This window comes from Balaenoptera musculus, chromosome 4 (assembly GCF_009873245.2).
Source record: "Balaenoptera musculus isolate JJ_BM4_2016_0621 chromosome 4, mBalMus1.pri.v3, whole genome shotgun sequence".
NCBI classification, from domain to species: Eukaryota; Metazoa; Chordata; class Mammalia; order Artiodactyla; family Balaenopteridae; genus Balaenoptera; species Balaenoptera musculus.
In genome coordinates, this window is record NC_045788.1 from 62,925,263 (window position 1) to 62,948,610 (window position 23,348).

Sequence of the window (23,348 nt, forward strand, 5' to 3'; positions counted from 1 at the left end):
ACCGCCTGCAGGCTGTACGGCCTCCCCTGAGGCCACTCACTTGCAGCACATGCCAGGCAGCCTGTAAAGGACAGCAGCAACCCTCACCAGGGACACATGCTGGGCTGGGGAACAGGTAGGGGCTAGTGGTTCAGGGGAGTGGGAGGGAAGAAAAGCCAAGAGGCTCTAGTGAGAGCAAATTAGCCAGCCACTCCCCATGGGTCTTTATCATGGGGCTCAACCACGTTTCCTGGCTTAATTGGATCTGCACGGAGCAATTGAAAGGAGTAGCTCTGATCAGACCACATGGCTTTGCTTCCCCATCCCTGCTCCAACCACAACCAATGGGAACAGGATGGACACCTGCCCCAAGAGGAGGATCTGAGGGCTGGATCCTCTCCCTGAGCTTTGGGATTGGGCCACATAGTAAGTGAGTGGCCAAGGACCCAATGGTCCCAAGGACCCCAATGATCCACAGCTGCCCTGTGGAGGGAGCAGAGCTGAGTCAGAGAGATACGTGGCAGAGCACGAGGGTTAGTAAAGGCCTATGGACTCTCATTGCTGAAGGTCCAGGGCATCCCCATCCCTGCCCTTCCTGAGGTCTGATGGCTCAGCTCTCCCTGGGGTTCCACAATTCCTCTCTCTAATAAAATCCAGGTAAATATGAGTGGATTTCTGTTGCTGGCATCCCAGGTTAGGAATGAGAACATGGGGCAGGGGTCTGAGGGTGGGAGGTTCTAAGTTTAGGTTTTGGGAATAAGTGTGTTGATGTCTAAAACGGAACGCAGGTGGCTCCCTCAGGTCCCTAAGGACAAATCCACTCCATTCTGTTCAACAGACGTCTGTTGAGCACCTGCTTTGTGCCTGGCATTGTGTTAGGTGCCAGGGCAGCAAAGACAAATAAGCAGCAGCTGCTCTTGTGGTGCTCACAGTCTTGGAGGAGATACAGACGTGGAAACATATTACAATATGGCTTAATACAAGCAGCGATGGTAGCACACACAAAGTGGGTGGTGGAAGGGAGTCGTGGAAGAGCAAGCCCGGCTTGGAGTCACCCAGGAATGCCTGAGGGTCCTGGAGGGTTTTAGCTGAGGTGCAAAAACAGGAGCTGGGGAGAGCAAAATCTCTTGGGCTTCAGGATAGGTGGGCTTGCTGAAGGATGGTATTGGGACCACCTGGAAGTTGCGAAGAGGAGTGAAAGCAAGAGCCAAACTCTCTTTTTCCCAGGGAGCCTGGGAAGTGGGCAGTGGGCCTCCAGAGGTAACAGAGACAAAAGTAACAAAGGTGCCTGGGAGAGAGGTCTAAGGCAGCGAAGGGTGGGTGCCTCTAGGGAAATGGGCTGTGGCTGGGGGTGGAGGCCTGGTCTTTCCTCACAACCGAACATGGTTCCATAAGGCTCACAAGATAATGGGGAGTGTTCATTTAATCAATATTTCCTGAGCACAGACTGCATAGTAGGCCCCACACTAGGCACACGGCCTCTGCCTGGCAGAGCAGCCTAGTGGAGAAGACAGACAGACAGTAATCAAATAATCATACACATAAATGTAAAAAAAACGCAGCTTAAACAGTGAACAGTGCTATGGAAGGACAGGTCCGGTGGGCTCTGTGGAGAAATGAGGGCCAGGAAGACTCCCCTGAGGAAGTGACCATCCAGCTAAGGTCCAAACATGGAGTGGGAGATACTGGTGAAGACAGGAGGGAACAGGGTAGGCTGCAGTTTCATTGCATCTTGGGTTGGGTATTCAGACAAATACACTGACAAAAGGAAGGGAAGAGAGGCAGGGGTAACAAGAGACAGAGAGGAAAGTTCCAGGGCCCTTGGGAGAAAGATTGTGAGAAGAGAGTGGCCACACCTGTAACTGCCTTCATTTCACCTGATCACTGTTACATGAAACGCATTGAATTCACCTCCAGTCCAGGCAGCAAACTTCCTTCCTTTACTCCTTCATTTATCTGTTTGTTCACCCACCCACCCACTCCCCAGTGAGCCAGGCGCCGTGCTAGGAGATGGCAGGAGAAGAAGCTCAGAGACACCCACTGGCCTGAGGAGCTTCTACATTGATAGAAATGCTATTCCTGGCATTTTCTTGATGTTGTTTTGATCCCCTGCTTACCAAGGAAGGCAAAGAGCCCAAAGAAGTGACTGTGCTAATCAAAATACAGGACCAATAAAACTCTAAAAACGAAATCAGGACCTATCAGCACCGGGATCTCTGTATCCACCACTGCTGAGGAAACGTGGGAAGGAGGAAGGCTGAAAAGATGTCCAAGTGGGCAGGAGCGTCGCTGAGCCTTTCTCCTTTCAGAGTTCAGACATTCACTGCAGGCATCCCGCACTTAAGTGGAATAGACTCTGGACTTGCTATATAGGTATAAATAAAGTGTGCCACACTGGATTATATTTACAGAGTTCCATCATTCATGAAACAGAGAGTCTGTTTCTTTAAAATACGGCCCTCCACACAGAAAGCAGTAGAAGAGCAGTCACTTGGATGGGGAGGAGATTAGTGGACCTATGACTCTCAGGAATCCCAGGAACCTTCCTGCAGTGGCCACAGCTGCGGGATGGGTGGTGTCCACCCCTTTGGCTCTGTCTCCACCCTGGGCATCTGACCTCAAGTGGTTCTGACCTCTCCGACCTTGGCCCTTGGGAGGGCCTCTTGACTTGGCTGCTGTTGTCATTTCAGATTCATGGATCACACCTCTTCCTACGGAAGCCTGAGAATTCCTCAAACTGGGAGCTTCAGGTGCTCCAAGAGCAGACCGGTTAGTGCTTTGAATTCACATGTTGGCAAAACAAGTTATTTAGCATCTCTCCAAAAGGTTAACATTAATTAACCTCTAACAGGTGGGATTATGGATAGCATATTTTCATTTTGCATCTGTGCACTTTTGAAATTTCCCTCAATAATTACAGATTACATTGGTAATAAAGAAAAACAAAACATTTCTTAAGTATTGCTTAAAATGAGGGTTGCATGTAAAGTGATGCTTCTTCACCTTAAGTGAAAAACAAGCTCTGCTTTTTCTCTCCTGCCTCTCACTCTATCCCTTGTCCCTGTGAGCGAGGCTGCCCCACTGCTTCATCTGCTCTTCTTCCCTCATCCACTAGTCCCAGCAGCTGCCTTCTTGGCTGTTGGTCTGTCCCCACCTCCTCCTGCACCAGCCCCACTTTAAACAAGGCAGGAAGCCATCCCCTCTCTGTGCAGAGCCTGGAGGGATCTGGCACAGGGAACATGGGGTCGAGTCCAAAGTGAGGTCTCCAGCCAGTCCTTCCCTTTAAGATGCTTGGCTGGCCACTGTGATTGGCAGAAATGCCCGAGTGACAGGCAGCAGAATCGACAGTTCGGAACAAATGAGGCCCCAGGACACAGCCTAACAAGACGCTGGGCTGTCAGGAGCCTGGCTATTTCTGACTTGCCCTATTTAGGGGCTCCCTTCCCAGGACTGTTTCATAATCCAGGGTCACTTGACATTTTGCAATATGACATCCACAGGACATGACTGTAAAAAAACAAAACAAAAAAAACCCTGGTTATTCCGTACTTTTTATGCCTTGAGGAGAAGGCGAGGTGAAGCTTTAAAAATCCTGTAGTTGTAGCATTCTTTATGTTAACTGGTACCCGGGTGTCCTGACAACAGTTACATTTGCAACTCTGGGCAAAGAATAGGTTGGAAGACTGTTTCAACATTTTCCATCAGTACAAGATCATACCGACACAACTGGGGCCTGTGAAAATAAGATGAAATATCCTTGTCAGTACAATAATAAAATTACCCCATTCTAGTAAATTATATCATCTCTTTCAGATATAAAATTATTTAGCAATTATTTTTAATGTTCTAGGGAAATGCTTGTGGTAAATAAGCAAAGCCACATCAACAACTGCAAAAAAATCAGGGTGTAAAATTTGATTTACCATATAACTTCACCTAGGTTTAAAAACAAATAGAAAGAAGATTAGAAAGAAATAACCAAAAATTTTAACAGTGGTTGCCTCTGAATAATGACATTATCTGTGGTATTCTTCTTCTTCCTCCTAACACTTTCTGTACTTTCCAGATTTTATAAAATGAATATGTATTCCTTTGATAATCAGGGAAAGAAGTATTAAAAAGTCCCAGTTTTAAGATGTAATGACTGGGCTTCCCAGGTGGCGCAGTGGTTAAGAATCTGCCTGCCAATGCAGGGGACACGGGTTCGAGCCCTGGTCTGGGAAGATCCCACATGCCGCGGAGCAACTAGGCCCGTGAGCCACAACTACTGAGCCTGCGCGTCTGGAGCCTGTGCTCCACAACGGGAGAGGCCGCGACGGCGAGAGGCCCGTGCACCGCGATGAAGAGTGGCCCCCGCTCTCCACAACTGGAGAAAGCCCTTGCACAGAAACGAAGACCCAACACAGCCAAAAATAAATATAAATAAATAAATTAATTAAAGAAACATTTAAAAAAAAAAAGAATCCACCTGCCAATGCAGGGGACACGGATTTGAGCCCTGGTCCAGGAAGATCCCACATGCTGCGGAGCAACTAAGCCCGTGTGCCACAACTACTGAGCCTGTGCTCTAGAGCCCACAGCCACAACTACTGAGTCCACCTGCTTCAACAACTGAAGCCTGTGTGCCTAGGGCCCGTGCTCCTCAACAAGAGAAGCCACCGCAATGAGGAGCCTGTGCACTGTGACAAAGAGTAGCCCCCGCTCGCCGCAACTAGAGAAAGCCCGCGTGCAGCAACGAAGACCCAACGCAGCCAAAAATAAATTAATTAAATAAATCAATTAAAAAGAAAAAGAAAAAAGATGTAATGACTATCCTCTTAGGAAAAAAAAAAACTTGTATTATTGTTTTGAGGTATCCTAAACCTTCAGGAAAAAGGAATTTATAAACATAAAGTAGTAACTGCTCACATCACTTCCTGTCTCTGTCCACAGATTGAACACTAGGAATATATGTAGGAGTGGCATTACCCACAAAACACACATACCATCACAGCTTTGTTCTTTCTCCCCCTCTTTGTCTCTGCCTCTCTATCTTTCTACACACACACACACACACACACACACACACACACACACACGTGCAGTTTATTTTTTCTGAAACCAATTGAGAATAGGTTGTTTACCCCTTAATACTTCAGTGTGTATTTCCTAAGAACAAGCACATTCTCAGGGCAGTTATCAAATTTAACATTGATATAGTAGTTGTATCCTGTATCAATGGAATAAAATATTCCAAATTTTCTGTACCTTTTTTAATGCTAGGCTGTGTTTTATCAGTTTGCCAAATTATATGAGGGTTTCTTTTCTACAACAAATTATCAGCTTGCAAGCAGCGTGGGTAGAGTGATTAGGGAGGAATCGTGTAACTCTAAGCATATAACAACATTGTTTTTTTGGATTATTGGACGGTTTGTCTTTAAGTGCATACCAGTAAATTTTTCTTGGATTACTGGGCAACTTATTTTTATCAAGTCTAGTTTTGGAAAACCCCTCACTTCTTTCATTGTGATTGATGAAGTCCTGTTAAAACATAAGACCGAGCGGATTGGACAGGAAACAATAACATCTTTGGAAAACAGGGGCTTGTCAGACGCTGTCTCAGCTCACCTCTCTGGATGGGCAAGTGACCTTAACTTCATTCGGAGAATCCTGAGCTTGTACCTCGGGCCTATTACAGATCCTGTAGAGAACACCAAGGAAATGGCTGCCACTTTATCTAGATCTTGATTGAATCTTGCAAGCAGACTCACTTGGTGGTATTTCTGAAATGTTGTGGGTTCACTGGAAGGAAGAAATAATATATTTTTAAGTGGATATGAATTACCAATGAAAGAAAACAGTTTTGAAGCCTACAAATCACTCATCAGCAAGTAGCCATTTGACCCCATAGCCTGCACTAGCCGACTTTCATGGGCAAAGTCCGTTGGATTCCAAGGGACTGCATAAGTGAAGCTGCCGACCCCAGGACTGATGAGATGCTGTGACATTGGAAAGGTATGCGCTGCCCACTATAGGCCAGACAGCATCCTCATCTCTTGACGCATTTCTCCAATCCCCTGAAAAATTCTGCAAGGTATTATTGTCTTCATTTTACAAACAAGGAAACAGATGCTTGCAAAGCTAAAGCTCACCCAGGTCACAGGGCTTCTCTGTAGCAGTGCAGTGATTAAAACCCAGTTCTGACTGAGTTCAAAGTTATGGTCTTTCCATTAAACTGCATTGCTAGATGCACAGGTATATTTTTTAGCCACACTAGATACTAACTTATTTTTTTTTAATGCAAGCAGCCCTATAAGTTCTTTTTTTAGTTATTTTTAAATATTTATTTACTTATTTGGCTGTGCTGGGTCTTACTTGCGGCATGCAGGATCTTCGTTGCTGCATGCGGGCTCTTATTTGCGGCATGTGGGATCTAGTTCCCTGACCAGGGTTCGAACCCGGGCCCCCCGCATTGGGAGCGTGGAGTCTTAACCACTGGACCACCGGGGAAGTCCCTAGATACTAATTTAGAAGTTGTGCTTAAGCATATATTTTTTCAGTTCTGCCCTCAAGAGAAACCTTAAAACAGCTACATCCCAGGTTCCAATACTTTTTTTTCCAAGTGTGTGGAGATGTTTCCTACAATTGGAATCCCAAATTGAGCCTAAGGTGTATCCACTAGGGAGATTCACCTGGGTACTGTCCCTCTGGGGAGCTGCAAGAATAGGCTGTGGAGAAATGATTGCTCTAGGAATGAATCCTTAGTTTGGAGGTCGGGATGGGGGTGAGAAGGTGCCTGTCACCCCAGCCTCACTGTGCAGAGCAGAAGTGCCACAAGTAAAACTAATCCAAAAGGTTGCCCAGATTTTGGTTTCTAAATACCATCTCCACAAAATGGAACTAGGGCTCCCTGGAGAAATGGTTGATTCCAGGGCTAGGGCAGGGAATGTACAAAGTGATCCTGGAACAACATGTGTGCCAAAAGTAAGGAAACACTCAAAGAGTGATGGAGATGTTCAAAAAATATATAGAGTCATGCCCATTAGGGTGGCTACTGTGAAAAAAACAAAAACAGAAAACAAGTGTTGACAAGGATATTGAAAAATTGGAACCCTTGTACACTGTTGGTGGGAATGTAAAATGGTACCGCCACTATGGCAAACAGTATGAAGGCTCCTCAAAAAATTTAGAATAGAACCACATGATCCAGCAATTCTAATTCTAAGTATATACTCAAAAGAATTGAAAGCAAGGTCTCCAAAAGATATTTGCACACCCATGTTCATAGCAGCATTATTACAATAGGCAAGAGGTGAAAGCAACCCAAATGTCAATCAATGGATGAATGGATTAAAAAAATGTGATTTAGGGCTTCCCTGGTGGCACAGTGGTTGAGAGTCTGCCTGCCAATGCAGGGGACACGGGTTTGGGCCCTGGTCTGGGAAGATCCCGCATGCCGCGGAGCGACTGGGCCCGTGAGCCACAATTACTGAGCCTGCGCGTCTGGAGCCTGTGCTCCGCAACAAGAGAGGCCGCGATGGTGAGAGGCCCGCGCACCGCGATGAAGAGTGGTCCCCACTTGCCGCAACTAGAGAAAGCCCTCGCAAAGAAACGAAGACTCAACACAGTCATAAATAAATAAATAAAAGAACGTGAATTTCTTTAAAAAAAAAAAAAAATGTGATTTGTACCTACAATGGAATATTATTCAGCCTTAAAAAGAAAGGAAATCCTATCACATGCTACAACATGGATGAGCCTTGAGGACATTACGCTAAATGAAATAAAACAGTCACAAAAAGATAAATATTGTTTGATTCCACTTATATGACATATCTAAAATAGTCAAATTCATAGAAATAGAAAGTAGAATGGTGGTTGCCAGGGAGTGGGGGAAGGGAGAAATGGATGTTGTTACTTAATGGGTATAGAGTTTCAGTTTTGCAAGATGAAAAAGTTCTGGAGGGACTTCCCTGGTGGTCCAGTGGTTAAGACTCCACATCCCAATGCAGGGGGCCTGGGTTCGATCCCTGGTCAGGGAACTAGATCCCACATGCCTCAACTAAAAAAAAGATCCCGCATGCCACAAAGAAGATCTCGCGTGCCGCAACTAAGACCTGGCGCAGCCAAATAAATAAATAATTTTTTTCTTTAAAGTTCTGGAGATCTGTTTCACAATAATGTGAATATACTTAATGCTACTGAATTGTACACTTGAAAATGATTAAAATGGTATATCTTATGTTTTTTTTACCACAATTAAAAATGCATTAAAAAAAGGCACTGGCCTGATTTGGGACAATTTGAATATCAAAATAAATAAATAATGATAGTAACTGATTATAATTCCCCCTTGATAAAATATAAAAATCCGGGGGTCCGTATTGATATATTTGGACATGAAACAAATAAATGAATAAATAAATGAGAAAAAAATGCCTTTCCTAAATGTTGAATTAGAAAAATCACCATATGGCAGCCATCAGAGTAATAATTCAACCACAAAACATTAAAACTAGTGGGTAAAAGTTTGAGGAGTAATGGACTATCTACATGGTCTCAAAGTACCTACCCACAAAATACTAGTTAAGTACAAAGGGAAAAATAGTAACCTTAAAGTGGAGAAACTTGGCAGAAATCACTTTAATTACTTGATCCACATTAATGGAACAATCGAAATTGTGAGCCTCCTAATAGGATGCACTGAGACAACCATTATGTCACCTTTGTGGTGTCTTTGCCAAAGATGCCTGATCTGAATCTAATCGTGAGGAAACATCAGGCAAACCCAAACTGAAGACATGCTAAAAATAATTGACCTGTCATCTTCAAAAGTGTCAAAGTCAAAAGAGGCGAGGAAAGGCGGAAGGACTGTTCCAAAGTGAAGACTAAAGAAGCAGGAAAACCAAATGCAGCCAGTGATCCTGAAATGAATCCCTTTGCTACAAAGGACATTATCAGGACAATTAGTAAAACTAGAATGGGGTCTCAGGATCAGACGGTAGTAATGTATCGATATTATTTCTCTTATTTTGATGGTCAATTGTAGTTATGTAGGAGAATATCCTTGTTTGTAGAAAATACACATTAAAATACTTAGGGTTGATGAGGCAGCATGTTGGAAATTACTGTAGAATGGTTCAGAAAAAGAAAAGGCTCTTAGTACTATTGCAACTTTTCTGTAAACTTTAATTTTCCACAATAAAGAGAGAGAAAAAAAAAACTAATAGGAAAGGAGTGGTTTAAGCAAAGAGGGTTATAAGCAGCACCACTCTGGTCCTCTCTCTCTTTTTTTTTTTTTTTTTTTAATGAGGTGCGTTTTAGATTTTTTATTTATTTATTTATTTACTTATTTATGGCTGTGTTGGGTCTTCGTTTCTGTGCGAGGGCTTTCTCTAGTTGCGGCAAGCGGGGGCCACTCTTCATCGTGGTGCGCGGGCCTCTCACTATCGCGGCCTCTCTTGTTGCGGAGCACAGGCTCCAGACGCGCAGGCTCAGTAGTTGTGGCTCACGGGCCCGATCACTCCGCGGCATGTGGGATCTTCCCAGACCAGGGCTCGAACCCGTGTCCCCTGCATTGGCAGGCAGATTCTCAACCACTGCGCCACCAGGGAAGCCCCTGGTCCTCTCTTGATCAGAATGTAGCAAGAGGAAAAAGGGATCCCTTCCCACTTCTCCAAGGGCAGCTATGGAATCAGGAAAGGGCAGGGACTCCAGGAGAAGGTGATGCCACCTGCAGATGGCAGAACCCAATGGGGGTACTAGGAAGGCGGGAGAAGAAAAAGGAGATCGGGAGCTGATCAAGGTTGTCCATGAGTAGAGGTGAGATGCCCTCTTCCTCCTAGAAGGATGTCTGGAAATACATGGGGAGGCACTAACCAAGCGTTGGGTTCATACAAGAATAAATAGAGTGAGAGCCAGTGAACTATGAGTTCTGGCAGTATGGTGCACTGAATACCCTGAAAGCATTCATAATAGTGGATACAATTACAAACAACAAAAAACAAAACTGAAAACCTTTTAAATTGCACTGAACTAAGAAGAAAGGAAAGAATACTGAGAAACCCTCAAAATACGTGAAAGCAGAAATCCAAATAGATAGGAATCCTGAAATCACCTTTTGTTGGTCTTTTTGAAACTTTGTAACCTTGAGCTTCAGTTTTCATGGCCTTGCAGTGCAGTAGGACATGAAACAAAGTCTGTGGACCCCTGAAGGTCGGGAGTTGAATAGAACTCTGGGGGAAGAGTGAACTAAACATGAATTTGAAGTAAACAACCTTCTACCACCTCAGGTGACAGAAAATTCCCCACCTCGAATCTTGGCCCTGTGAGGAGCTAGGGGGCTGAGTGCCCTTCACATGGGTCAGCAGCTAAATTCAAACTACTTGTGGTCTGAGAAACCTCAAGTTTAAAAATTAAAGTGGTCTCAGATTGATGGTATCTCCAGGAACTTGACAGGCAAACGCAAAATCTTTCTGGAGAAATCTACTCCTCAGATCCTCAAAGAATTCCCGCACATAGTGAAATAATTATAATAATAATAAAGCCATGTGTAAGGGGGGTGGAGGGAAGCTGCGGGTTGCAGGCTTTGTGGCCGCCAGCTGCGGGCGGGAGGACGGATCCTGGCTGGTGGGGCGGTGCAGCTGCCGGGTCCACACAGCGCCTGCGCAGCAGCTGCAGGGAAGGGGCACCTCCTGCCCGGGCTGGGTGCGAGTGAGGAGGCCCGCAGGACTGAGTGCTGGGACATGGGACCACCAAAGCGACCTTCCCAGCGGAGGCGCGTGCCCGGGGCACCCCTGCTCTGCAGGCAGGGAGCAGTCAGCCGCCTCCCTGCTGCACCAGACCCTGATGGGACCCAGATTGCTAACGGCAAAAAGAAATGGAAAAATGCAAAAGATTGGAATGATTAAGACCTACCAAAGACTTCTCAGAACTCTCAAAGAGCATACAAATATGTGCTTACATGTAAAAAATGTGATGCGTGAACTACCACACTCAAGCAACCTGGCAAGCACTTGCCGGTGACTGTCACTCTCAGGTTTCACTGTGGAATTTCAAACTGCCTAGGGGTGTGGGAAAAGATTAAGGCACCAACCCCAAAAATAATGGCCCATAAAAGGAAAGAGAACAAAAGGAAGTCCACCCCTGAGTACTCCTGTTCTAGGGAAGGGGGATATGTGGCCAGAACAGCCTGACTTCCCATAATGTCCTCAAGAAGAGCCAGAATATCACCCTGATGCTGCAGCCCAAGAGTGTTTTGCTGTTTCAAATTGAAAATTGTCATGAGGAGGAAAAGTCCATTCTGGTGCTTGAGGGGACCTCTCAAACTGAAGGCTTGTGTTCACCTGTCTGAATAACAACCAATAAAAACTACAGGAACAAAATCTCTCAAGAAAGGGATTTTTAAAAGAGACACGACAGGGACTTCCCTGATGGAGCAGTGGTTAAGAATCCGCCTGCCAATGCAGGGGACATGGGTTCAAGCCCTGGTCCGAGAAGATCCCACATGCTGCAGAGTAGCGAAGCCCATGCACCACAACTACTGAGCCTGCGCTCTAGAGCCTGCAAGCCACAACTACTGAAGCCCACGCACCTAGAGCCCATGCTCCGCAACAAGAGAAGCCACCGCAATGAGAAGCCCGTGCACCACAACGAAGAGTAGCCCCCGCTCACCACAACTAGAGAAAGCCCGGCGCAGCAATGAAGACACAATGCAGCCAAAAATAAAATAAATAAAATAAATAAATTTTAAAAAGAAGAAATAGAAAATCTGAACAGACCTATAATAAAGAGATTGAATTAGCAATTAAAAACAAAAAAGAAAATCCTACAAAGAAAAGCCCAGACCAAGATGGCTTCATGGGTGAATTCTACCAAATATATATATTTTTAAATTTTTATTTATTTATTTATTTATTTTGGCTGCATTGGGTCTTTGTTGCTGCACGCGGTCTTTCTCTAGTTGCAACGAGCGGGGGCTACTCTTCACTGAGGTGCGCGGGCTTCTCACTATGGTGGCTTCTCTTGTGGCAGAGCACGGGTTCTAGGCGTTCGGGCTTCAGTAGTTGTAGCTCGTGGGCTCTATAGTGCAGGCTTAGTAGTTGTGGTGCACGGGCTTAGTTGCTCCGCAGCATGTGGGATCTTCCGGGGCCAGGGCTCGAACCCATGTCCCTTGCATTGGCAGGTGGATTCTTAACCACTGTGCCACCAGGGAAGCCCCTCTACCAAATATTTAAAGAAGAATTAACACCAAATTCTTCACAAACTCTTCCAAAAAAAGAAATAGAAGAGGAGGAAACACTTCTCAACTCATTCTGTGACACCAGTATTATCCTGATATCAAAACCAGACATCACACACAAAAAGAAAACTAAAGATCAATATGTCTTAGGAATATAAATTCCAAAAAAACTCAAATAAAACTAGCAAACCAAATCCAGCAAAATATAAAAATGATTATATACCTTAACCAAGTGGGATTTATCCCAGAATGCAAAGTGGATTTAACATGCAAAAATCAATTATTATAATACACCATATCAATAGAATTAAGGACAAAAACAAATGGTTATCTCAGTACATGCAGAAAAAGCATTTGACAGAATCCAATATCCCTTCAATATAAAAATACTCAACAAACTAGGAATTGAGGGAAATTCCCTAACCTGATAAAAGGCATCTACAAAAAAAAAAGTTAATATGTACTTAATATTAAAAGACTGAATGTGGACTTCCCTGGTGGTGCAGTGGTTAAGAATCTGCCTGCCAACGCGGGGGACACGGGTTCGAGCCCTGGTCCGGGAAGATCCCACATGCTGCAGAGCAACTAAGCCTGTGCGCTCTAGAGCCCGCAAGCCACAACTACTGAGCCTGCGTGCCACAACTATTGAAGCCCGCGCGCCTAGCACCCGTGCTCTGCAACTAGAGAAGCCACTGCAATGAGAAACCCGCACACCGCAACGAAGAGTAGCCCCAGCTCGTCGCAACTAGAGAAAGCCCGCCCACAGCAACGAAAACCCAAAACAGCCAAAATAAATAAATAATAAAATAAAAGATATTAAAAAAAAAAAAAAAGACTGAATGTTTTCCCCCAAAGATGAGGAACAAGACAAACATGTCTCTTGCCGCTTCTATTCAGCTTAGAAAAAAGTTCTAGCCAGGTCAGTTAGACAAGAAAAGGGGGGCGGGGGGAAGACATTCAGATTGGAAAGAAAGTAGTAAAACTATCTCTATTTGCAGATGACCTGATCTTGTACATAGAACATCTTACTGAGTCCTCTAATGAGTTAGCAAGGTTTCAGGATACAAGATCAGTCAGTTGTAATTCTGTACACTATCAATGAATAATCTAAAATGAAATTATGGAAAGAATTCAATTTACAGTAACATAAAAAAGAGTAAAATACTTGGATTAAATTTAACAAAAGTGCAAGACTTGTACACTGAAAACTATAAAACATCACTGAAAGAAGTTAACTAAGACCTAAATAAATGAAAGATACCATGTCCATGTTCATGGATTGGAAGACTTACTATTGTTAATACAGCAATACTCCCCAAATTGATTTGCAGATTCAAGACAACCCCTCTCAAAGTCCCAGCTGCCTCTTCTGTTTTTTCACAGAAATTGACAAACTGATCCTCAAATCTATATGGAAATTCAAGAGACCCAGAATAGCAAAAGAGTTCTGAAAAATACCAAAGTTGGGAGATTTATACTTCCTGATTTCAAAATTTGTTATAAAGCTACAGTAATGCTACACTAAGCTACAAGACAATGAGGTACTTGCATAAAGATAAGATATATCAATCAATGGAATAGATTGAGAGTCCAGAAGTAAACTCTTACATCTATGGTGGATGGAATTTTTTTTTTGACCATGCTGCACGGTTTGTGGGATCTTAGTTCCCCGACCAGGGATTGAACCTGGGCCCTCGGCAGTGAGAGCACAGAGTCCTAACCACTGGACCACCTGGGCGTTCCTGGTCAATTGATTTAGACAAGGGTCTCAAGACAATTCATGGAGAAAGAAGAATTTTTTCAATAAATGATGCTGTGACAACTGGATGTTCACAGGCAAAGGAATGAAGTAGAAGCCCCCTACCTCACATCACATGCAAAAATTAACTCCAAATGGATCAAAGACCTAAATGTGAGACGTAAAACTATAAAGGACTTGTATCCAGAATATACACAGAACTCTTGCAACTCAACAATAAAAAGTTAATTAGCTTAGTTTAAAAATGGGTAAGGCGGGCTTCCCTGGTGGTGCAGTGGTTGAGAATCTGCCTGCCAATGCAGGGGACACGGGTTCGAGCCCTGGTCTGGGAGGATCCCACATGCCACGGAGCAACTGGGCCCGTGAGCCACAATTACTGATCCTGCGTGTCTGAAGCCTGTGCTCCGCAACAAGAGAGGCCGCGATGGTGAGAGGCCCGCGCACCGCAATGAAGAGTGGTCCCCGCTTGCCGCAACTAGAGAAAGCCCTCGCACAGAAGCGAAGACCCAACACAGCCATAAATAAATAAATAAATAAATTAAAAAATAAAAGAAAATAGAAAAAAAAAAAAAATGGGTAAGGCACACAAAAACCTGCACCCAGATGTCTATAACAGCTTTATTCAAAACTGCCAAGACTTGGAAGCAACCAAGATGTCTTTTGTAGATGAATGGATAAATAAACTGTGATACATCAGACAATGGAATATTATTTAGTGCTAAAAGAAAATGAGCTGTCAAGCCATTAAAAAAAAAAAGAAAAGAAAAGGAGGAACTCTAAATGCTTATATTACTAAGTGAAAGAAGCCAATCTGAAAAGGTTACATACTGTATGATTCCAATTACATGACATTCTGGAAAAGGCAAAACTATGAAAACAGTAAAAAAAAAAAATCAGTGGTTGCCAGGGGTTGGGGGGAGGGAGGGATGAATAGATTTGAATAGGGAGGGAGCACAGATTTTCAGGGCAGTGAAACTACTCTGTGATCCTATAATGGTAGACATATGTCATTATACATTTGACAAAACCCAGATAATGCACAACACCAACAGTGAACCCTAATGTAAACTATGGACTTAGGGTAATAATGACATATCAATGTAGATTCTTCAGTTGTAACTAACGTACTACTCTGGTGCCAGATTTTGGTACTGAGGGAGGCTGTGCCTATGTGGGGCAGGGAGTATGTGGGAAAGTTGTGTACTTTCTGCTCAATTTTGCTGTGAACTTAAAACTGTTCTAAAAAATAAAGTCTGTTTAAAAGGAAAAGAAATGGCTAAGGGATCTGAATAGACATTTCTCCAAAAAGCTCTACAAGTGGTCTACAAGCACATGAAAGATACTCAGCATCATTAATCATTAGGAAATTACAAATCAAAACCACAGTGAGATATCATGTAATGCCCACAAGAATGACTGTAACAAAAGACAGACATGTATGAATGGATAATCAAAATGTGATATATACATACAATGGAATATTATTCAGTCTTAAAAAGGAAAGAAATCCTGTCACATGCTATAACATGGACAAAACTTGAGGACAATATGCTAGGTGAAATAAGCCAATCACAAAAAGACAAATACTGTATGATTCTACTCATACGATGTATCTAAAGTAGTCAAATTCATAAAAACAGTAGAATAGTGGTTGCTAGGGGATAGGGGGTGGGGGAAATGGGAATTGTTATTTAATAGATATAGAGTTTCAGATTTTGCAAGATGAAAAAGTTCTGGAGAGCTGTTCCACAACAATGTGAATATACTTACTAATGAACTTACACTTAAACATTATTAAGATGGTAAATTTTATGGGGTTTTTTATCATATGCTTCTTTATCATGATTAAAAAGAAAAAAAAAAACTTTTAAAGACTGACAATAACAGTGTTGGCAAGGATGTGAAGAAACTAGAACTCTCATACATCGCTGGAGGGAATGTAAAATGGTGCAGTCCTTTTGGAAAACAGCTTGGCAGGGAGTTCCTTAAAAAGGTTAAACACAAAGTCCTCTATGATCCAGAAATTCCACTCCTAGGTATATACCCAAGAGAAATGAAAGCATATGTCCACACAAAAACGTGTACATATATGTTCATAGTAGCATTATTCATAATAGCCAAAAAATGGAAAAAACCCAATATTATTCAGCCATAAAAAGGAACGAAGTACTGATGAATGCTACACATGGATGAATCTTGAAAACATGCAAATCAAAAAAAAAGCCAGACACAAGGGCTTCCCTGGTGGTGCAGTGGTTAAGAATCCACCTGCCAATGCAGGGAACACAGGTTTGATCCCTGGTCCAGGAAGATCCCACATGCCACAGAGCAACTAAGCCCGTGTGCCACAACTACTGAGCCTGCGCTCTAGAGCCTGTGAGCCACAACTACTGAGCCCACATGCCACAACTACTGAAGCCCACGTGCCTAGAGCCCGTGCTCCGCAACAAGAGAAGCCACGACAATGAGAAGCCCGCACACCTCAATGAAGAGTAGCCCCTGCTCGCTGCAACTAGAGAAAGCCCACGTGCAGCAACGAAGACCCAACACAGCCAAAAATAAATAAATAAATAAAAATTTTAAAGAAAGCCAGACACAAAAGACCACATATTGTATGATTCCATTTATATGACATGCCCAGAATAGGTCTATAGGTCTACATCTATAGAGACAGAAAGCAAATTAGTGGTTGGCAGGGGCTGGACAGGAGGGAGGAATGGGGAATTACTACTAATAAGTATGGGATTTCTTTTTGAGATGACGAAAATGTTCTGAAATTAGATAGTATTGATGGTTTCACATTTTGTAAATATACTAAAAACCCCTGAGTTATAAACTTTAAAAAGGTGAATTTTATGGTATGTGAATTATATCTCAATTTTTTTAAGGTTAAAAAATATATATATATCTAAAACACATATACAGGGAGAGTCAACAGGCAGGTAATATCCTTGAATGTGACTTCATTTGTAACCTATAGACTGGTAAGACTGAATAAGCTCAGGGTACATATTCTAATATTATTATTTCTATTTTCTTAAATCATAAAAATACTAAATACTAAAATGTTAAAGTTTACCTGGCAGAAAAGAGAAAAGTATCCATAATCTTACCACGAAATAGAACAACTATTTCCTTTTCTCCCATATATTCTCTGATCGGTGATGACTTTTTCACAAACATGACTAAAATGGGAATGACTAAACATGACTAAAATAAAGATGTTAAGGTCTCTATCTTAATCAAGAAACAAGCCTCCAACTTTAGGAATTCCTACTTGGGAGAAATTCACTATATGAAATTCAAATTTCTAAGACATAGGTAAAGCAAATAGGTAACCAATTATTGGCACAAATACCCAAATTTTGCTGAGTGAGTGCTCCTCATATAACTGCACAATCTCCCCTGCTGTTTCTTAGACTCTCCAGATGAGGTCTCTGCCCACCTTCCTCATTGATGCCTATAAACTACCTGAGGCTGGTTTCTCAAGATGTGGCCCCTTAGTGGTTCCCTCCCTGAAAATGCTGCTCCACTATGGGTTTGGGGACATCGGCGCTGAAGGGAGTGTGATATTGGCCAAACCGCTTGCCCTCTGTGAGCCTCAGTTTCCTCATTTATAAAATACGAATGATAGGGGCTTCCCTGCTGGCGCAGTGGATAAGAATTCGCCTGCCAATGCAGGGGACACGGGTTCGAGCCTTGGTCCGGGAAGATCCCACATGCTGCAGAGCAACTAAGCCCGGGCACCACAACTACTGAGCCTGTGCTCTAGTGCCTGAGAGCCACAACTACTGAAGCCCGCGAGCCACAACTACTGAGCCAACGCGCCTACAGCCCGTGCTCCACAACAAGAGAAGCCACCGCAATGAGAAGCCCACGCACCGCAACAAAGACACAACACAGCCACAAATAAAAATAAATAAAATAAATAAATTAAAAAAAAAATAGGGATGGTAATACCACTTCACAGGATTTTAGTGAGAATTACATTAACCAATGTCTGTAATGTGCTTGGTTCAATAAACAAAGGCTGTTATTATTATGATCCAAGGATGCATTTTAAAAAGTCACTTCCAGGGAATTCCCTGGCGGTCCAGTGGTTAGGACTCTGCGCTTTCACTGCTGAGGGCCCAGGTTCAATCCCTGATCAGGGAACTAAGATCCCACAAGCCGTGCGGTGCAGCCAAAAAAGTCACTTCCAAACCCCACACCCACACCTTCCCTATTTATCTACACAGTGAGCCCATAAGGCGATTGCCAGTTTCAGATGACAATCTACGTGGTACTCTATGGATGAGGCCTAGAGACAACCCGAGTGTCTAGTAGATAATAGGACCCAGGAAACATCTCCTAAGTCATTTAATGAAAGGAGCCTCAAATTCCTTTGCTTACACTAAAGGGTTTGGGTTTTTTTCCCTTTTTCCTGATTATAAAAGTAACAGATTAAAAATATTATTCGTTATTTTAAAACTATATATATACAACAGCACAGCAAATTGAAAAGTAAAGAGAAACTTTAAAAAGCACTCATATTCCTACCACCCAAGGGGCAATCTAACATATTTTGGCATGTTTCTTTTTCATTATTTTTACAGTGTTGAGCTAATTTTATACTTTATATAATTTTATATCCTGCATTTTTTCACTTAGTACATTATAAGCATTTCATTTAATATGTTTTATAAATAACTTCAATGTTTGAATACTATTTTATTATATGGGAACTAACAATTTCCCCATCATTGGATTTTTAGGGTGTTTCCAATTTTCTATTGCAAATTAGATTTTCTGAGTTTCAGAAATATATATATGTTTTTATGTATATATGTATATTATGAGCTCAGAAAAGAATAGAAACGTGTGTATGTGAGTGGGTGCCTTTGGGCATGGGATTGTTGGGATGGGGCAAGGTTTGTGCTTTTATGTTACATACTTCTTTACTGTTTAAATCATTTATAGCTAGCAGGGATGACTTTTGAAATTAAATGTTTACGCAAAGGAAGGAAGGAGGAAAGATTAAAGGAGGGAGAGGGGGAGGGAGAAAGAAGGAAGGAAGAAAGGAAGGAAGGGAGGAAAGGAGGAAGGGAGGGAGGGAAGGAAAGAAAGAAGGAAGAAGGAAAAAAATTCCTGTACCAATTCCATTTGTAAAGAGCCTGAAAGATCAAGAGCCACAAGAAGTAACTAAGCAGTATATCCCTTTATATATTTTATAGGACAAAGACGCATACAGACCTATAACTAAAAAGTAGATATGTTTGGGATTTAATTTCTCTGAGCAAAAAAGGAAATAGCAAGCTGCAAAGAATCCCAGCCCAACTTACTGATTGATTTTGGATTCTGTGGTGTTTCCAGCTTTGTCTCTCAATTTGATTGTAATGGATCCTCTTCTTATGTTCTTGTTCCAAGTTATAATATCCACAAAGTAATGATATACTACAAAACAGGGAGAGAACATGGTAAGAGAAGAATATTACCAACTGCTTTCCTGAAGGTTCAATTCGTAAAAACCCAACCTCCCTAATAACTGAGTCTCCTTTTCTCTTCCTCTAGTTTTTCTGCAAAGATCCAGGGCAGAATTTTCTAATATTTTTTTCTATTCCCTTTGGTAAAGATGGCCTGAGTGACGGCAGAACTCAGTGGTATGCAGTTGCCATGTGTAGGCGTCACTCTTGGATCAGTGTTTCCACCTTATCGACTGAAATCTCATGGCCTACTGCCAAGTATGATTGGTTCACTTCAATCCCTGCCCATTTGAGAATAAACCAAATAGGGGGCCATGTAGAGACCCTCCACAGCTGACAAGGTCTTCCTCAATCTGGGCCATGTCCACCAGCCTACCCAGCCTCCCTCATCTCTTCCCCAGTCATGCCACACCACCTGCACTGCCATGCTCTCTCTTGCTTCTGGGCCTTTCCCCAACTTGGACACTCTTACTTTGCCCCCTTTGCCAATTCATCCTTCAGGTTCCAGCTGAATGCACTCCCTCCAGAAGGCCTTCACTGACCCTCAGACTAAGCCAGGTCTCTCTCAGAGTTCTTATCGTGCTCTGGTATTCTCTCATCATTAGTTAACACACTTTATTTACAAAATGCAAGAAAAATGATAACCAAAAAGTGGTAAATATATGTGTACATCTATACAAATATTGCCTGTATAATGTCTTATGGGGTTTTAAAAAAAGCTAAAATATACTACAACGATAACTAGGAAGGGATGGTTATTCCTCTTTGTAATCCCAGCAGTAATACCTATGGATATCCATTAATTCCTACTGAATAAACAAGAGCACATAACGTATCCAGAGGACTATTCTTCCTCCCTACTCTCTGCTCCCCAAGGTCAAGGACGCTCTGGGAAGATGGGGATCCCACCATGATAGTGAGATTTGCTATCTCTTGGTCAGACTTGCAGAGAAGGGGAAAGAGGCTCAGGGAAATGACAGTCCCACTAGGGAATAAGGTCAGCCATGGGGTTGCCATTTCATGGCCCATTAGTACTCAGGGGCTTGCCCCATTTGGATTGGGCAGACACCAAACCCTGGGCTGCCACTCATGGCTCCAAAGGAGGAGGGAAACCTGGTGATCTGCAACCTCTTTTATAAGGGTTGCTCCCAAGAAAAGTGAAATGGGGGATAAGATTGTAAGATGTACATCTGCCCAGGAAAATTCCTACTTGCTTCCTGGGGCATCTGATCATCTGCTGCCCTATTTAGCTCCCATCTTGAATACCCAACCTCTCAATGTCTTTAGAAGGTCATTGTTTTTGTTTTGGAGCTGGAACTGACCCATACATGTGGCTGACACCTGATTTTTCCTAACCACAATTTCACGTCTCTTGGGGCTCAAGCAAATTTCTGGAAGATCTTAGTGATTAGAATGGCCATCCAGTGAAGCTAACAACTATGATTTGTTGAGATTTTGATCCTTATAACCCAGAAGATAGGCATGATTATCCCCCTTTTACCAAGCAGGACATTGAGACTCAGAGAGGTTAAATGTCTTGGTCACACAGCTATTATATAGGAGAGTCAGGATTCACCCTAGGTCCTTCCAACTCCAAAGTCCATGCTTCACCATGGCCTTCATTTGCCAAGAAGCAGCCAGGAAGCTGAGACTCAGCCATTCCAAAAATAAAAGAGTTAGGCAACAGCAAGCAAGCACATTCACCACTCACTGCAGAAGGGTTTCTCCTCAGCTGTGTCAAAGAACGCTTTAGTCATAGGAGGATCCCGCTCCCTTAAATAGTCTTTCCAATTATCAGCATAGTAGCCTATAAAATAAGTCAGAAAAGTGTAACATTAACATGTATCATATAAATGTAAAAGCAATGGCGGAGATAGTGAGAACAGCGGGTTTGACTGCCACCACCATCGAGACAATCCCCCTCGCACCCACTTGCCAAAGGAACCTCCAGTGGCTTTTCCCCCTATCTACTGACATTACATCACCAACCCTGGTCCTCAGTAGCAGGGGTGGGATTGTGGGGAGTGACACACACTGGGTAGACTAAAAATAGCACTGATATTTTCCAGCAATACATTCATTTTCTAGATTATTTAAAACAGATTCAGGTTTATACCTAGAACAGCATCACCTTTGCAAAGCAATGTACTTTCTTGAAGAACTATGATTGGGCCCCTGAAGTGCAGAGAACTTGGAATTGCTGTTACTCTGTCAACAGGCAGGGAAACGTCGTCCTTCGTGACGTGCCTACAGGAATGAGGCTGAGGGCCATCCCTGGGCCCTCTCTCTCTCCTCTGTTCCCACTGCTAGGGAGTGGCCTCCACATTCTGACTTAACTGATCTGGAGTGGAACCCAGGGATCAGTATTTTTTAAAAGCTCCATAGATGATTCAGATGCACAGTCAAGTCTGAGAACCCCTTGTCTATAGCATGCCCTGATGTTAACTTGAGTCTTTCCTTTGGGTACAATTAGAGAATTCTCATGACCATCCAGTTGCAAAGTCTCCACCACCCGGAATATTTCCACTAACCCTTCGCAAATATCCAAGCAGCCTCCACGGTGTCTGTTACCCCAGCCCACCTCTGTATGTGTCCATGCACACAGCACCAGAGTGTGGCATGAGGGCATTTACAGACACAATTTGTTAGAGGGGTTGCTTTGCCAAACCCTCCCCCAGCAGAGAGGTTGTGTGCCTGGAGAGGGTGCTCCTGTCCCCACAGGAGCAGACTACGTAAGGTGACTGTGCCTGGGTGAGCTTGGAAACTCTTCTGGAACCTTCTTTTTCTTGCTAGGATAGTGTCCAGGGAGGTGGCACTACCTTCTGGATGAAATCCCATATAGATTGCCTTTCTAACATTCTTTATGATTAGGAGACCCCAGAGTACTTCACAGAACAAATTGGCTAGAAAAAACTAAGTAAGTTGTGTTTTTTTGGTTTTTTTTTTTAATTAATTAATTTATTTATATTTATTTTTGGCTGTGTTGGGTCTTCGTTTCCATGTGAGGGCTTTCTCCAGTTGCGGCGAGCGGGGGCCACTCTTCATCACGGTGCGCGGGCCTCTCACCGTCGCGGCCTCTCCGGTTGCGGAGCACAGGCTCCAGACGCGCAGGCTCAGTAGTTGTGGCTCACGGGCTTAGTCGCTCCGCGGCATGTGGGATCTTCCCAGACCAGGGCTCGAACCCGTGTCCCTTGCATTGGCAGGCAGATTCTTAACCACTGCGCCACCAGGGAAGCCCAGTAAATTTTTTAAAAACAGGATTTTCAGGCCCATTTTTAGATGTTAAAATGGTGCTAGGATTCTACCAGAAATTAGCTCTTTGTTAATCAGAGTGGGAAACTGCTTGCTGCACTTACCCAGAAGGGGGCAGGACTCCGTCTGTGATATGCCACAGTTGACACACTTGCCGTTCCTATAATCCCGGTAGGAGTCACAGGGATACGCGGTGATGGTGCAGTTCTCTCTCAGCGAAGAAAGGTACAGGTACACGGACCTCTGGTGGTCACACTTAAAATACTGCATTCCTGGGTTGTAAAAGGAATGATCAAAGAGTAGAGCAGTTGTAGCATTTAGTAATAAATAGTGCCTTGCATATTGTTTATACACATAATTTATCATGTCTCCTACATACCAGGCACTGTGCTAACAGCTTCAATGTACTTGATTCCATTTAATCCTTATAAAACCAATAGATCAGGATTCATGCTGACAAATGGCAGGAGACAAGAAGATAGGCATGATTACCCCCATTTTACCTAGCAGGACATTGAGACTCAGAGAGGTTAAAGGACTTGACTTTGTCCTTCCTTTGTCAGTGAAAGGAGGAAGAAATGTCAGTGGTAGTCAGAGATCCCCCGGAGGTTTTCAGCAGAAGGCAAGCACATTTAAACCAGTAAAGACATGAGAGAAAGACGGCACTGGGGAGCAA

At 43.2% G+C, this 23,348-nt stretch overlaps 1 protein-coding gene across 1 annotated transcript in view; it reads right to left on the reverse strand.

Annotated features, from left to right (window-relative positions):
* Nucleotides 1–3,525: 3,525 nt before the first annotated feature.
* Nucleotides 3,526–23,348, reverse strand: part of LIPH (lipase H) — a 46,117-nt gene continuing 26,294 nt past the window's right edge. The window contains exons 6-10 of the mRNA XM_036851119.1: nucleotides 22,777–22,944; nucleotides 21,132–21,227; nucleotides 19,280–19,391; nucleotides 5,587–5,760; nucleotides 3,526–3,712 (exon numbers count right to left, since the gene is read on the reverse strand). Coding sequence (XP_036707014.1) covers nucleotides 3,625–3,712; nucleotides 5,587–5,760; nucleotides 19,280–19,391; nucleotides 21,132–21,227; nucleotides 22,777–22,944 — 638 coding nt within the window. The 3' untranslated portion in view covers nucleotides 3,526–3,624. The remainder of the gene's footprint in view (nucleotides 3,713–5,586; nucleotides 5,761–19,279; nucleotides 19,392–21,131; nucleotides 21,228–22,776; nucleotides 22,945–23,348) is intronic.